This window comes from Sminthopsis crassicaudata, chromosome 1, assembly GCF_048593235.1.
Source record: "Sminthopsis crassicaudata isolate SCR6 chromosome 1, ASM4859323v1, whole genome shotgun sequence".
NCBI classification, from domain to species: domain Eukaryota; kingdom Metazoa; phylum Chordata; class Mammalia; order Dasyuromorphia; family Dasyuridae; genus Sminthopsis; species Sminthopsis crassicaudata.
Window position 1 is genome coordinate 192,322,883 of NC_133617.1, and position 18,030 is coordinate 192,340,912.

An 18,030-nucleotide genomic window follows, 5' to 3' on the forward strand; every position below is an offset into this window, starting at 1 on the left:
ATAAATTATGTTTTAATATAATACATAATTGTGTAAATCATATATAATAAATTGTTGTATACATGAAAATCAAAAGGTGCACTCCCCAGTAAGATGTAAACAGTTCTCAAAAGAGAGGCAAACTATATGAAACTAGATGAAAGAATGTTTCAAATTATTAAAAATAAGAGAAACAAAAATAAGCAAATTAAAACAATAATGAGGATTCACCTCATACCTGCTAAGTGGAAGAGAGACAAAAAAGGAAATAGTTTTAGGTTAAACAATATAACAAAATGAGACAATTCAGGTCACTCAATGGTTAACAAAAGGACATTTGTAAAAGCAGTAGAAAAATATTTATCAGTGACTGGAACTGAGGACATCTAGCTGATTAGGTAAATAAAACTCTCTTGCCTAAATTGCCTACATCATTTTCTACTGTTAAGAATCTGAGAGCTCCTTGTGACCACTTTACATTCAAGTATCTAGTAAGTGGTATCCCTGGCCAGAAAACTTCTAGTGACCTGAAACAATTAAGTCTTGAGAAACTTTTTAGGAGAAAACTCTCTTAATTTACACAAAAGAAGAGATTATGATACTACCTCCTACCACAGGTAGCAATATTGAAAATCACTTAGTCCCAAACTTTTCATTTGCAAATAAATGTAGAAGCAATGTACAGAAAAAATAGTGTGACTGAACCAAAGTCACAGTTAGTTTTAGCCAGCACTAGGATTGGAAACCAAGAATTTCAAATTTGATTTAGTACTCCTCTTTACTAGGGAACCTTAGTATAATCAGGTAAAAGAGGACAAGAACCTACTATGGTGTCAAACAATGATATATTTACTATTTTACTATATGTACTAAAGTACAAAGTTTTGATTAATTATACAATTAGTTGTATTTATTATATATCATTTAATTATTATATTTAATCATTAAATATCATCATATAATAGATCTTAATTATATTAATTATATAAGCAACTCAAATACAAACTCTTACTAAAGACATCATCAGACATGATCAGACATTACCAAAGACATATGACTTGAAAAGTTAGGCCTAAGTAATGAAAGGACAAATGATAAACAAAAAGCAGTCTTGCAGCTCCATCAAAAAAAAAATCAAGAGGAAGGTCCATTGTATATTGGGTTAACCTCTTGAGGATGATTTACAAGAAGATATACCAAAGTCACACTAGATGAACAGACATGAATGAAAAACTTCTGGATAACATGAACAACAAAAGATTAGATTATTGGATTTTTCCCCCCCAGTCCTACTACCTATTAAAAGCCTCCAAAGATGAATTATATACCAGAGGTAAGGCAATTACAACTGTCTCCACAGAACAAGAAACATCACTCTAAACAATATGGAAAGCTTGTTCTTTGAAAGTGAACTGTTCTAGAGAGCCATATGAACAGAAAAATCAGTAAATCCTTATCTCTAAACTATTCCCACTCTATACTATAGATAGAAAGGAAAGGCTGTGATGGAAAAAATAAATAGGGAAAAAGAAGACTGGAAGAAAAAAAAACCATGAACAATGGGAATGGGGAAAGAATTGTACAGGAAAACAACTAAGTTAAGGGGAATAATTTAAAAAGATTTTTAAATGGGCAAAACTGAGGAAAATTGGTATTTGTAGTAGAGGAATAGTATTATATTAAACATTAAGCAATATAAGAGAAATCCTCAAAAAAAAAAATATATATACAGAAAGAATTGGTGTTGCCTTAAAACAATGTTTGCACAAGAAATGCAAACCACTAACTTTATTCCCAAGTGATACATAAATTAGGAAACTTAAATATGTAGTAAATATTGGATATAAAAGGGATTATATTACACAATGAAAATATTTTTAAAAGCTATGACACTTACCCCCAAAGCTGGCAATCTTTGTGTGCAACTCACTGCAACTTTTAGTTTCCAGTCTGTTTCACCATCTAGCTGGTCAGTTCTAATGAAACATGAACCTTAAAATTAAAGAAAAAAATTTACCACACTAGAGAACTTATATCATACCTTATCTCCTAAAATTCTAATACATTATCTTCTGATAAATTCCATGTGTACATATTTCTATTCAGAATTACAAAGTTAAAAAAAACTAAAGACATGCACATGTAAGGTAATTTATATGGAAGGAAACAAAATTGTCATTTTATTTGAATATAAACATTAAACACTTAGATATTAAAAATTATGTAACTATTTTGATAACATATACTATTCATTTTGTTTATTCAACTTGATATTTCAAAAAAATTAATTTAAGAGAAATTGCCATTTATTTTACAAAAAGGATCACTGATGAAATTGATTGCATAATGTTTACAATGGCAAAATAAACATGTAATTACAAAAAAATAATAATAAGACCGTATCCAACATTCCTACTGACATGCTTTGCTTAGTTTTTCCAACAGAAACAACACATTGACTACTGGTTGTTTTGTAAATATAGATTCCTTCAAGTTCAAAAATGAAATATATTTTAAATTATATCACATTACTATTATACTTGAAACTATACCATATTGACACTCTCATTAGAACTCTTAAACAAAATATTAAACAAGATTATACCAACAAAAATTCTAAAATGTATCTAAATAACTGCACGTATATTTGAATCTGAACTTTTATTGACAACTTTATACCTGAAACTCTGCCTTTCTTAAGAATTTTTTCTTGTTAATTTTTACCTATTCCAAATTAATTTGGAAAAGAAATTTGTTTTTTAACTTTAAAAACTAAATTTCTTCAAAATGTCTTTTCCCCTAGATCTATAAAGAAAAAGTAATCAGGATGTTAAGGAAATGTGAAATTATAAGTACATTTAAATAATCCTAATATCTCAAAACATTGCTAAAGGATTACTGTCCCAAAAGAGTCATCTACACCCAGAGAAAGGACTGTGGGGATTGAATATTGATCACAACATAGTATTTTTCCTTTTTAAAAATTGTTTGCTTATATGTTTTCTTTTTTTTTTTTTCTGTTTTGATATGATTTTTTCATGTGCAGCATGATAATAGTAGAAATATGCATAGAAGAATTACACATATTTAACACAATGGATTATTTGCTGTCTGGGGGAGAGGGTAGGGGAAGGGAAGGAAAATAAAATTTGAAACACAAGTTTTTGCAAAGGTGAATGTTGAAAATTATATATGCATATGTTTTGGAAAAAAAAAACTTTAATCAAAAGACAACAACAACAAACTAAGAACAGAGAATAAATGGCCAAAATTTTAAAATCAGAAATTTATATTTTACATGGACAATATATATATCCAAATCTATATAAATGCAGAAGAAGGAAAAAACCCTCCCAATGTTTTAATTTCAGTCTTCCTTTGAATTTCAATTCTTTTATTATGAGCTAACAAAGTTATTTTGTTAGGAAGAAAGGATATCAATTACTACAAGAAAAATGTATGCATTGGCAAAAGTAAATTTCTTTGTATAATTTCAGACCTTTAACAGATTCTGACATAAGTAATACCTAACAGTAAAATCAACATCTTACTCATTAAAATCTGTACATTTGGCATCTCAATAGGCTATTAGTTTAGAAAAACATGAAGATATAATCTTTTGAAATATAATTGACCCAAAGGTGACACTTTTATAGATTAAAATTGTAGAAATAAACTAATGTCTGCTCAACAAATGTCTTCTATGCAATAGAAGAATGATTCCTGTGCCTTTGAAAAATCTGTCATAATCTTATATAAATGAAAACATAAAACTATCTTAAAATATTTAAAACCAAAATAATTGAAAAAATGAATTATTTTTGTTTGTATTTTTCATTTCACCTAGAAAAAAACTCAAAATCTGTATTCAAATATTTGATCTTTGAATCCTTAGAATAAAAACAGAAATGTCATAAAAAATTTGATGAATAACAAATATCACACCAAAGAATATCACACTTAATATAGGTTTCAATATTTGGCATAGATTAACTGGCTGCTTTCAATCACACTTTTCTTACACAAAGAATTTCATGGTTCTCTTTACACCTTTCCTGTCAATGTTTGTTCTAATCCATCAATTCTATTTAGAATTATACTATAGATCAATTCAGTTCAAGACCAATGTGGCTCTTGTGAATGGTTGACTGCACATATATTCATTTAATAGAGCTCACACTATGACATGTATTGGCCAGCTGCATTTCCTCTCCATTTCAGCAGTTAATTTCATCGATAACTTATCTCATAAGACTCTTCCCTTTTATCACAAAAAAGGGATTGCTTTGTGCTAAGTCCACATTAAAAAGTAATCACTACACCAAAAAGAAAAAAAGAAAAAAACATTTTTCTTTATTTTTAAATAGTTGTCAGCATTGAAATCAAATGTTCTGTATATTATCTACTTTTAAAACTACATTATCAAGGCATAAGAACATAAGGTTACTAAATAGGAATTACAGATGGATATAAAATAAGTAAATAGGGAATTATACAATTTATGATTGTTTACAAGAATGGTCAACAATTAAGTATGAAAGCAGTGCTCAATAGTCATCAAATAAATAAAGACCTATAAAATTAGCTTGCTAATTAATTAAGCAAAAAAATCCCATAGAAACAATGCTAAAAATGGTATTTGGTTCCCAGGTAAATACATAAAACCCCACTTAACCCATAATGTAGGTGAAATACTCTACCTATGAATTAATATAGTGAAAAATTATGTGACTCTATTAAGTGAAACATATTTCAAGCACAGAGGACAAGCTGTCCAAAAGCAGAATGGCAAGAAGTATTCTAGGGGTTGAAGAAAAAGCTAGAAGGCCAGTTTGACTGGAATTTAGAGTACATGGAGAGAAACTACTACATACTACTTATTTCCTACTTATATGGAGACAAGATAACATTTCATCCTACTTCTACTATCTATCTCCTGACCTAACCGTTCTTCAGGGAAAGGAGATAAAATAACTATAATCCTAACCATCTCATTAGCTCTCTTCAGAGAGCTTCCCCAGAGGTTTCAGATACCCAAAGAGGACTGCATTCCTTGAGGGAAAATACCTCATGATGCTGAAAATCACATAAAAGTCACATGAAGCCATTCTTCAGTGAATGAGGAATTCCCACTCAATCATACCCTGCTTATCTCAGTGATTGGGAGCCTCTGGCTTTTATCATTTAAAATCCATTTGCCATATCACACCCAGCTAAATCTTTTATCTCACCCACTTCAAGCCAATCCTACAAATGTTCTCCAGTCTACAATCTTCTTTCCTCACTAACTTCTGTGACTGGCTCACTATCTTTCCTCCCCAATAGCTACCCTCACATAAGGGAACTTCCAACTTACAAAATGATACTCAATCACAAATAGGTCCCAGATCCTCAACATACTCAATTCCATGACCTCGATGTCCATCTCACCTCAGCTTTTCACAAAGTCCTACCCTAGATCTCCCTATCACTGAAAAATACAAACTTTCCAAGGAGAGGAACTCTAAAATCTCCTTACTTCATAGATAAAAGTTAGCATTTGGATAATGATTTAGAGTTTGTAAAATAATTTTTACAAATATTATCTCATTTTATTCTTAAAACAATCCTGAGAAGCATGCCCCTGAGGAGACTGAGAAAGACATTGATTGAGTGCTTTACCCCAGAGTATATGAGTCTTCATTTGGATTCAGGTCTTCCTGAATGCAGATCCAGCACTCTACCTATACCATGTAGCTACTACCTCTGATCATAGTCTCTTTTCATTCCGTCTCTCCTGCCTTGAAACCCTAAAAAATATTCTTAATATTCACTGTAACTGCCAAGCCCTTAAACATTAGTTCTTTCTCAGGGCATCTCTTCTACAATGGCTCCACAACCTCCCCTTTTCTCATCTTGACACTCCTTGGGCAACCAGTTCAACTCTGTTTTTTTCTCCAGTTCCTTGCCTTACTTTTACCCTATTGATCATTTTCTGTAAAGACACAGCCTTACATAAATCCATCACAATTGCTATTGTACTATATCTTCATTTTTATGCTTAAGTTCCTTGAGAAAGCTAGCTACAATCAATGCCTCCACTTCCTTTCCTCTCCAATCTTCCAATCTCTTTTAAAATTTTTTAAACATATTTTTATTTTTATTTATTTTAAACATATTTTTATTTTCCCTAGTTCCATGTAAAATATTTTTTACATTTGCTTTTAAAATCTTGAGTTCCAGATTCTCCCCTTTGCTCCCCCACACTGCCCCCGCACTGAGAAAACCCATATGAAGTTGTGCAAAACATTTCCATAAAAATTGTATTGCAAAAGAAAACAGATTCCCCACCTCCCACTCCCCTCCCCCAAAGGAAACCCTCAAGAAAAAAAAAAGTTTAAAAAAAAGTATGCTTCAGTCTGTATTCAGACACAATCAGTTCTTTCTCTGGGCATGAATAATTTTTTTCATTATAAGTCATTCAAAATAGTCTTAGATCAATTATATTGTCAATTATAAATATTGAGAATAGCAAAGTCATTCATTCACAGCTGATCATCCTATAACTGTGCTATTACTATGTTATGTACACAGTACATTTCACTTTACTAAGTTTATGGGGGATTTTCCAAGTTTTTCTGTTAGCATCCTCCTCATTATTTCTTATAGAACACTAATATTATTTCATAATGTCATACCACATTTTATTCAGCCATTCCCTAATTGATGGGCATCCCCTCAATTTCCATATCTTTACCCTCAGAAAAGAGATATAAATGTGTGTGTGTGTGTGTGTGTGTGTGTGTGTGTGCGTGTTTTCCTTTAAAAAAAAAATTCTCTTTTGGGATTCATGCCTAGTCATGCTATAAGGTCAAAGGATAAGCATATTTTATAACCCTTTGAGGAAATATCATCTTTTGATTACATCAATTGAGGAAATGTTTTAATAAGTATAACTTGCAAGACAAACTTGCTTCAAAATGATTTTTATAATTACTTTTGCTAACTGTATTTCCACCCTGTTTATTCTCTCTTTTCCTTTCACCCTGTCCCTCCTCAAAAGTGTTTGGCTTCTGACCAGCCTCGATGTGCCCTCTTTTTTATCACCCTCTCCCCTTCTGTTATCCTCTTCTTCTCCTACTTTTCTGCAGGATAAAATAGATTTCTATGCCTATATTGAGTGTGTATGTTATTTCCTCTTTGAGCCAATTCAGTTGAGAATAACATTCATTCTAACTCCCTCTTCCTTCCTTCTATTCCCCTCCATTGTAAAAGCTTTTTCTGCCTCTATTTGGCAGATAATTTATACCATTCTCCCTCTTCTCTTCCCTTTCTCCCAGTACATTCTTCCCTTACCCTTGATTTTTATTTTTTTTTTTTAGTTATTGTCCCTTCATATTTAACTCATACCTGTATTCTAGGTCATATATACTCCTAACTGCCACAATAATGAGGAAGTTCTTTTTTTCTTTTTTAAAACATACATGGTTTTATGAATCATGTTGGAAGAGAAAAATCAGAGCACAAGGAAAAAACCATGGGAAACATTAAAAAAAAAAAAAAAAAAAGAAGATAGCTTATGTTGAACATTAAGTGAACCTAGCTCCTTAGTTTTTTGGGGTTTTTTTTCTGAATGCAGATGGCATTTTCTGTCCAAAGTCTATTGGGATTGTTTTGGCTCACTGAACTACTGAGAAGAAGTCTTTTCATAGTTGATCACATATTCTTGCTGTTATATGTATTCTGGTTTTACTAGTTTCGCTCAGCATCAATTCATGTAAATCTTTCCAGACCTTTCTATAATCAAATTGTTCATCATTGAACAATGGAAAATTACCTTTACCTTTATATATTCCATTACCTTTGTGTACCACAATTTGTTCAGCCATTCCCCAGATGATGGGTATCTACTCATTTTCCAATTCTTTGCTACCACAAAGAGCTGCTACAAACATTTTTGCACATGTGGGTCCTTTTTATTCCTTTATGATTTCCTTGGGATACAGAACCAATAATGGCAATCTGGGTCAAGATTTTATGCACAGTTTTATACCCTTTGAGCATAATTCCAGATTGTTTTCCAGAATGATTAGATCATTTCACAATTCTATCAACAATGCATTAATGTCCCAGTTTTCCCATATCCCCTTTAACTTTTATCATTATATTTTCCTGTCATCTTAGCCAATATGAGGTGGTACAATAAGGAAGTTCTTATGAGTTACAAGCATCATCTTCTCATATAGGAATGTAAACAGATAAATCATATTAAGTCCTTTATGATTCGCCTTTCCCGATTATTTCCTTATGCTTCCCCTGAGTCTTGTATTTGAAAAACCAAATTTTCTATTAAGCTCTAGATTTTTCATTATGAATGCTTGAAAATCCTCTATTTTATTGAGTATCCACCTTTTCTTCTGAAAGATCACATTCACATTTGTTGCACAGATGATTCTTGCTTGTAATCCTAGCTCCACTGCTCTCTGGAATATTATATTTATTCCAAGCCCTTCTGTCTTTTAATGTAGAAACTGCTAAATCTTGAGTAATCTTGACTGTGGCCTCACTATACTTGAATTGTTTCTTTCTGGATGCTTATAATATTTTCTCCTTTACCTAGGAGTTCTGGAATTTGATTATAATATTCCTGGGAGTTTTTACCTAGGGATCTCTTTTAGGAGTTGGCAGGTGCATTCTTTCAATTTGAATTTTACCCTCTGGTTCTAGAATATTAGACACTTTTCCTTGATAATTTCTTGAAAGATTTATGTCCAGGCACTTTTTGTGATTACAGTTTTCAGGCAGACTAATAATTTTTAATTTATCTCCTCTGGATCTATTTTCCAAGTCACTTGTTTTTCTAATGAGATATTTTACATTCTTTTCTATTTTTTCATTCTTTTGCATTTGTTTTTACTGTATCTTGATTTTTCATAAAGTCATTAGTTTCCATTTCTTCAATTCTAATTTTTAAGGAATTATTTTTCTCAATGAGCTTTTGTGCTTCATTTCCTATTTGGCTAATTTTACTTTTTAAAGGCATTCTTCTCTTTATTAGCTTTTTGTATTTCCTTTTGCATGACTCATTTCTCTTCCCACTTTTTCCTTGACCTCTCTTACTTGATTTTAAAATTCCTTTTGAGCCTTTTGGATGTAGGAGCTTTAACTTTGTTATCATTTTCTGACATTGTATTTTGATCTTCCTTGTCATCATGGAAACTTTCTATAGTCAGAATTTTTTTCTATTGTCTACTCATTTCCCCTATTATTTGGATTTTAACTTTTTGTTAAAGTAGGTCTCTGTTTCCAGGGAGGAGAGTGTACTTAAGCTTCAGCAGTTTTGTGTAGCTATTTTCAGAGATCCTTTTAGGACTTGTAATGAGGCAGCACTGCTACCCAAAACTGAGTATGGGAAAAGTAACAGGGCCCTGGCACAGTGCCAACAAAGAGGCCCCTTGTAATCTCACTCTGACCAGCTGTCCAGCCCCTTACCTATGAGATGAGATCTCCAAAAGCCACAGCCACTATGGTTCCTTTCCTACTATAGTGAGACTACTGCTGTGGCTGCCACCCTTCATTCAGTCATTCCCAAAGCCTGATTTTTGCCTTGGGCTCCCCTTATACCCCAATATGCTAAACCTGGCTTGCTAAGCTGTCCCTGGTCTCTGTAGCTAAGAGGTCTACAGATCATTGCCACTGTGGCAGATTCAGAGAGACCACTGCCAGCTCCCGGTTTCCTAGGCCTGGGCTATGCTGGCACTGCCTGCTCTGCAACTGTACTTCAAATCTACCCTTACGCAACAGACCCCACCCACGAACTTTCCAAGCTTCCCTCAGCTGGAAAATTGTTCTACCAAAGTTAAGTGTGGGTCCATACCTAATTTCTGCCATATTAATTTCCAGTTTTCCCAGCAATTTTTGTCAAATAATGAATTCTTATGCCAAAAGTTGGGATCTTTGGGTTTGTCAAACACTGGATTGTTATAGTTACTGACTATTTTGTCTTGTGAGCCTAACCTATTCCATTGATCAACTAATTTATTTCTTCGCCAATACCAAATGGTTTTGGTAGAAGAAGGGGACAGATGCAAGAAATCCTAGTGAAATAGAATCAATAAAACATAACTTATTGGATGTACAGGTGGTAGAGGGAAAAGTCAAAAGGACTCCAAGGTTATGAACATGAAAGATTGAAAGAAAGATAATATCTTCAAGTAACAAAAAAGTGCAATCTAGCAAAAGGATGAGTTTAGTGGGATAAAAAGAATTCTATTTTAGACACTGAGATCAAAAGGATGACAGGACTGCCAGATGGAGATTTCCTGCAGATTATTGTCAATATGGGACTGGAGTTCAGTAGAAACTGATTATATATGGATTTGGTAGGCAATTACAAATTTGATGAATTAATACCTAGAAGCATCACTTTCTTCAAAACTGACATAAAATTTTTGAACTTTTCCCCAAATTTTAAGAATTTATATAATATCTACAATGTGCAAGGTTCTTTCCATTTGATCCTCACAATAACATTTGATCCTCACAATAACCTGGGAACTCAGTGCAATTATGATGTCTATTTTACAATTAAAAAAACAAAAGCAAAAGAAATAGATTAGTTCATCAGTGGAACAGTTAGGTTCACAAGACAAAACAGTCAATAAATATAATAATTTAATGTTTGACAAACCCAAGGATATGAACTTTTGAGATAAGAATTTATTATTTGACAAAAACTGCTGGGAAAATTGGAAATCAGTATGGCAGAAATTAGGCATGGACCCATATGTAACACTATATGCCAAGATAAGATCAAAATGGGTCCATGATTTAGGCATAAAGAACAAGATTATAAAATTTTAGAACATTTGTACAAACAAAACTAAAGCAAACAAAATTAGAAGGGAAGCAACAAACTGGGAAAACATTTTTATAATTAAAGGTTCTGATAAAGGCCTCATTACCAAAATATATAGAGAATTGACTAATTTATAAGGAGTCAAGCCATTCTCCAACTGATAAATGGTTAAATGATAGAAACAATTTTCAGCTGATGAAATTGAAACTATTTCCACTCCTATGAAAGTGTTCCAAATCAGTATTGATTAGAGAAATGCAAATTAAGACAACTCTGAGATATCACTACACACCTATCAGATTGGCTAAGATGACAGGAAAAAAGAATGATGAATGTTGGAGGGGATGTGGGAAAACTGGGACACTAATACATTGTTGGTGGAGCTGTGAAAGAATCCGGCCATTTTGGAGAGCAATCTGGAACGATGCCCAAAAAGTTATCAAACTGTGCATACCCTTTGATCCAGCAGTGCTCCTACTGGGCTTATATCCGAAATAAATACTAAAGAAGGGAAAGGGATGTATATGTGCCAAAATGTTTGTGGAAGCCCTTTTTTGTAGTGGCCAGAAAATGGAAAATGAATGGATGCCCATCAATTGGAGAATGGTTGTGGTATATGAATGTTATAGAATATTATTGTTCTGTAATAAATGACTAACAGGATGATTTCAGAAAGGCCTGGAGAGACTTACATGAAGTGATGCTGAGTGAAATGAGCAGAACCAGTAAATCATTAATGAACAGAATCAGCTATACCTAGAGAAGGAACACTGAGAAATGAATGTGGACTACTTGCAATTTTGTTTTTCTTCCCAGATTATTTTTACCTTCTGAATCCAATTCTTCTTGTGCAACAAGAGAACTGTATGGGTCTGCACACATATATTGTATCTAGGATATACTATAACATATTTAACATGTATAAGACTGCCTGTCATCTAGGAGAAAGGCTGGAGGAAGTGAAGGGAAAAGTAGGAACAGAAGTGAGTGCAAGAGATAATGTTGTAAAAAATGACCCATGCATATATTCTGTCAATAAAAAGTTATTAAAAAAAAAAAAAAAAAAAAAAGCAAATAGAGGGAAAGTGACTTGTTCAGGATCATAAGCCAGAAAGTGTCTGAGGTCAATTTGAACTGTAGTTTTTCCAAATCCAAACCCAATTCCTTAGATTTGTGCCATGTACTTGACCCAGCGAACTCTTCAGAATTGAGTTTTTTAATAAATAATTCCTTTTTCCTGTGGGTATTTAAAATAAAATTATGGACTTTCTCAATTTAACATTGTTGAGAGAGAAAATTTATAAATGTAATTCCACATGAAGAACCTCTTTATTTCTACTGTCAAAAATTATTCCATTAATCCATTCCTTCTACACAATCAGCCTTCCAAATCTTTAAAGCACATCTGATTATGAAAAATACTATAGGACCTCTTTTAAATCTATTGATTGGAACTATAAATTTAAACTCTTGGTAAATTCTTGCAAAACTTTTCAAGTTTTACAAACTTGGCAGAGCCAAGATGGCGGAGAAGATACACACGAATTTCTAAACTCCGTTCTTCCCTTATTATCAATTAGTTAAATCAGCCTGAAAAATAACGCTGGACTGGTTAAAAACCACAAGGATTAGAAGCACAACTTACCAGCTGAAGAGAATCTGGAATTTCAACAAAAAAAATCAGTTCTGAGGGGAGGAAAAAAAAAAAAAAAAAGAGGCCAGCACAGATAGGGTTGGGTGCTAACACACTGTGCTGAATAGGCTGGGAAGAACTCTGGGATCAGAGAAGCCACTGAGATAGAGGAATCTGACACAGGCTGACAGCGCTTCTCTGCTTATAAAACAACAGTTCAGAAGAGAAATCAAGCCACTTTAAAATATAAAGCCAGATCCTTAATCCACCCCAATCCAGAAGTGACTGAATAGATCTCCACACATCTGGAGCCACCTTCTGCTGCCTGGGGCTTCTTCTTGGGGTAGTTAAGAGCCTGAACAGTGGGGACACAGCCTGAGGCAACATCTAATCCACATAGTTCCAGGCTCAGCCTGAGGCTGTGGAACTCTACCAGCAGTGGAATACCCAGAGAAGCGGAACCTTTGAAATAGGGACCCCGGTTTCTGGGCAGACACTTCCAGTTTGAGCGCAGGGGCTTTCACTTCAGCTGCTGATATCCACACCACACGGGACACATAGGCTGGGGTTAGTGACTTCACTGTTCAGCCTTAAAACTCAGGGCAGTTGTTAGGCCACACAGCGGTGTCCTTCACTGGGCACTCCCCATAGTGCAGCTGTGCTAAACAATTCTGAGGCATTTCCGGGTAGGAGGGAGGGAAACTCTCTCCCAGAGCTATCTCTTAGCTCAGACACAGGAGCCAATGCATCCATCCAGTTTGGGAGGAAGCTGGTAAATAAATAAATAAATAAACTTCTTACCCCAAGGGCAGACCCCAACAAATTTTTAACAATGAGTAAGAAGCTGAAGAGAATGATTGATACCTTCTACACAGAGAAAGAGCGGGTATCCACCCCAAGGAAGTTAACAGCAGAGAGTCAACAGAAAACAGCCTAAAGGGGAATGATACCTGCCTCCCATCACATAACTTTCTCCTAGAGGAGACAATTAAAAAGTTAAGAGAGTTTGAAGAAAAATGGGAACAGGAAAGAGAAGCTATGAAAGAGAATAACAACATCCTGAAATTTGAGTTGGAAAAAATAAAGAATTCAAGGAGATGCAGGGAAACAAAATTTGTGAATTAGAAAAGGTTAAAAAAAAAATCACAGGAAAGTAGGATTTCTAAAATGGAAAAGATAAAAAATTCTTAAGAAAGTAAGATTTCTAAATTGGAATAAGAAAATAACTCACTAAAAAAAATAGGGAAATGCAAAAAACTTCAATAGAGTAAAATAATTCATTTAAAAACTCAACTGGGCATGTACAAAAAGAACTAAAAAATGTGAATGAAGAAAATAACTCACTAAAAAACAGGAATGAACAAATAGAAATGAATGATTCATTGAGAACCCAAGAATCAATCAAACAAAACAAAACAAAAAAAAAAGAGAAAAAAAAGAAAAAAAAAAAGAAAAGCTGGAGAATAACCTCAAATACTTACTGGGAAAATCTATAGACCTGGAAAATAGATCTAGGAGAGATAACCTGAGGATCATTGGATTTCCTGAAAACTATGATCAAAAAAAGAGCCTAGATTCTATTCTACAGGAAATCATCAAAGAGAACTGTCCAGAGATAATAGAAACATAAAGGAAAATAAGCATTGAAAGAATTTATCGAACACCTTTTGAAAAAGACCCTAAAAGAAGAACTCCACGGAACTTTGTGGCTAAGCTGCAGAACTACCAAACAAAGGAAAAAATATTGCAAGCAGCTAGAAAAAATTCAAATATCAAGGTGCCACAATAAGGGTCACTCATGATCTGGCTGCCTCCACATTAAAAGATCAAAGGACCTAGAACCTGATATTCCAAAAAGGCAAAAGATCAAGGATTGCAAGCAAGAATAAACTGCCCAGCTAAGTTTCTCATTTTCTTCCATGGAAGAAGATGGTCATTTAATGAAACAGAGGAATTCCATTTGTTTCTAAGAAAAAACCAGACTTAAAAAAATTTGATCTACATCCACAAAACAGAAAAAAGGTAAAAAGAACTCTTGAGAACTATATCTCTGTTGTGGATATACAGAAAGTCTGCATTGACAATTTGATTTTACTGATATAATATAAAAAAAAGGGGAGTAGTAAAGGGAAGGGGGTAGTATCAGAAAAGGGGGAAGGAGTGATAAAAAGAGGGAAACTACATTCCAGGAAGAGGCATAGAAAATCTACCACATCTGAGGGAATTTAGAGAGGGGGAGAAACATTGTGTGAATCTTACTCTCATCAGAGTAGGCTCAAAGAGTAAATAACTGACATTTGTTTTTCAGAGAAGTCTCTCTCACCTCATTAAAAGAGGGGAGAGGAAAGGGAAAGGGAAAAGGGGAATAAAGGTACAAGAACGGGGAAGGGACTTAAAAGGAGGGGGGAGGGATACTAAAAAGGGAGGGCTGCGTGTCACAAGTGGAGTCTATAAATTAAATATCGGGGAAGGGGTTCAGGGGGGTCAAGGGAAAAAGCATAATCTGGGGATAATATGATGGCAGGAAATACAGAATTAGTAATTTTAACTGTAAATGTGAATGGGATGAACGCTCCCATCAAATGGAGACAGATAGCAGACTGGATCAAAAGTCAAAAACCTACAATAAGGAAATACTTAAAGCAGGGAGATACATACAGAGTAAAGGTAAAAGGTTGGAGCAGAATCTATTATGCTTCAGGTAAAGCCAAAAAAGCAGGGGTTGCCATCCTTTTCTCAGATCAAGCAAAAGCAGAAATTGATCTAATTAAAAGAGATAAGCAAGGAAACTATATCCTGCTAAAAGGTAGTATAAACAATGAAGCCATTTCAATACTAAACATATATGCACCAAGTGGTATAGCATCTAACTTTCTAAAGGAAAAAAAAAAGTTAAGAGAGTTGCAAGAAGAAATAGACAGTAAAACTATAATAGTGGGAGATCTCAACCTTGCACTCTCAGATTTAGACAAATCAAACCACAAAACAAATAAGAAAGAAATTAAAAAGGTAAATAGAACATTAGAAAAACTAGGTATGATAGACCTTTGGAGAAAACTGAATGGTGATATAGAAAGGAGTATACTTTCTTCTGAGCAGTTCATGGAACCTATTCAAAAATTGACGATTTATTAGGACAAAAAGATCTCAAAATTAAATGCAGGAAGGCAGAAATAATAAATGCCTTCTTCTCAGATCACAATGGAATAAAAACTACATTCAATAAGAAGTTAGGGGTAAAGAGACCAAATAGTAATTGGAAACTAAATAATCTCATCTTAAAGAATGACTAGGTGAAACAGCAAATTATAGAAACAATTAATAATTTCACCCAAGATAATGACAATGATGAGACAGCATACCAAAATCTGTATGATGCAGCTAAAGTGGTAATAAGGGAAAGTTTTATATCTTTCAAAGCTTATTGGAACAAAATAGAGAAAGAGAAGATTAATGAATTGGGCCTGCAACTTAAAAAGCTAGAAAAAGACCAAATTAAAAACCCCCAACCAAAAATCAAACTTGAAATACTAAAATTAAAAGGAGAAATCAATAATATTGAAAGTAAAAAAAACTACTAAATTAATAAATAAAATCAAGAGTTGGTTTTATGAAAAAGCCAATAAAATAGATAAACCTTTGGTAAATCTGGTCAGAAAAAGGAAAGAGGAAAATCAAATTGTTAGTAATACAAATGAAAAGGGCGATCTTTCCACCAATGAAGAAGAAATTAGAGAAATAAGGAGTTATTTTGCCCAACTTTATGCCAATAAATTTGATAACTTGAGTGAAATGGATGACTTCCTCCAAAAATATAGGCTTCCTAGATTAACAGAGGAGGAGATAAATTGCTTAAATAGTCCCATTTCAGAAAAAGAAATAGAACAAGCTATTAATTAACTCCCCAGGAAAAAATCCCCAGGGCCAGTTGGATTTACATGTGAATTCTACCAAACATTTAAAGAACAATTAGCCTCAATGTTATGTAATCTATTTAAAAAAATAGGGGATGAAGGAGTCCTGCCAAACTCCTTTTGTGACACAGACATGGTACTGATACCTAAACTAGGTAGATTGAAAACTGAAAAAGAAAACTATAGACCATTTTCCTTAATGAATATTGATGATAAAATCTTAAATAAAATATTAGCAAAAAGACTTCAGAAAATCATCCCCAGGATAATACACTATGATCAAGAAGGATTTATACCAGGAATGCAGGGCTGGTTTAATATTAGGAAAACTATTAGTATAATTGACCATATTAATAATCAAATTAATAAAAACAATATGATCATCTCAATAGATGCAGAAAAAGCATTTGATAAAATCCAACATCCATTCCTACTAAAAACGCTTGAGAGTGTAGGAATAAATGGACTATTCCTTAAAATAATCAGGAGCATATATTTACGACCGTCAGGAAGCATAACATGTAATTGAGATAAACTGAAACCTTTCCCAGTAAGATCAGGAGTGAAATAAGGTTGCCCACTCTCACCATTACTATTAAATATTGTATTAGAAACGCTAGCCTTGGCAATAAGAGTCGAGCAAGAGATCAAAGGAATAAGAGTAGGTAATGAGGAAATCAAACTGTCACTCTTTCCAGATGATATGATGGTATATTTAGAAAACCCCAAAGATTCTAATAAAAAGTAATTAGAAATAATTCACAACTTTAGCAAATTTGCTGGATACAAATAAATCCACATAAATCATCAGCATTTTTATACATCAACAACAAAAGGCAACAGCAAGAGATACAAAGAGAAGTTCCATTCCAAACAAATGTTGAGAGTGTAAAATATTTGGGAATCCATCTACCAAAGAAAAGTCAGGAATTATATGAGCAAAATTACAAAACACTTGCCACAAAAATAAAGTCAGATTTAAATAATTGGAAAGACATTCAGTGCTCTTGGATAGGCCGAGTGAATATAATAAAGATGACAATACTCCCCAAACTAATCTATTTATTTAGTGCTATACCAATCAGACTCCCAAAAAACTATTTTAATGACCTAGAAAAAATAACAACAAAATTCATATGGAAGAATAAAAGGTTGAGAATTTCAAGGGAACTAATGAAAAAAATAAGTCAGATGAAGGTGGTCTAGGTGTACCTGATCTAAAGCTATATTACATAGCGGCAGTCACCAAAACCATTTGGTATTGGCTAAGAAATAGACCAGTTGATAAGTGGAACAGATTAGGTACAAAGGACAAAAAAGGGTACATCTATAGCAATCTAGTGTTTGACAAACCCAAAGATACCAACATTAGGGATAAAAATTCATTATTTGAAAAAAACTGTTGGGAAAACTGGAAATTAGTATGGCAGAAATTAGATATGGATCCACACTTAACACCATATACCAAGATAAGATCAAAATGGGTCCATGATTTAGGCATAAAGAATGAGATCATAAATAGGTTAGAGGAACAGAGAATAGTCTACCTCTCAGACCTGTGGAGAAGGAAGGAATTTATGACCAGAGAACTAGAAATCAATATTGATCACAAAATAGAAGATTTTGATTACATCAAACTAAAAAGTTTCTGTACAAACAATACTAAT

The 18,030-nt window shown here is 33.4% G+C and overlaps 1 protein-coding gene across 4 annotated transcripts in view; it reads right to left on the reverse strand.

The window, feature by feature from the left end:
• ATP9B (ATPase phospholipid transporting 9B (putative)) overlaps positions 1 to 18,030 on the reverse strand; it is a 448,624-nt gene that overhangs the window by 282,687 nt on the left and 147,907 nt on the right. For all 4 annotated transcript variants that reach the window (XM_074273531.1, XM_074273522.1, XM_074273514.1 and 1 more), the window contains exon 8: positions 1,877 to 1,971. In XM_074273531.1, coding sequence (XP_074129632.1) covers positions 1,877 to 1,971 — 95 coding nt within the window. The remainder of the gene's footprint in view (positions 1 to 1,876; positions 1,972 to 18,030) is intronic.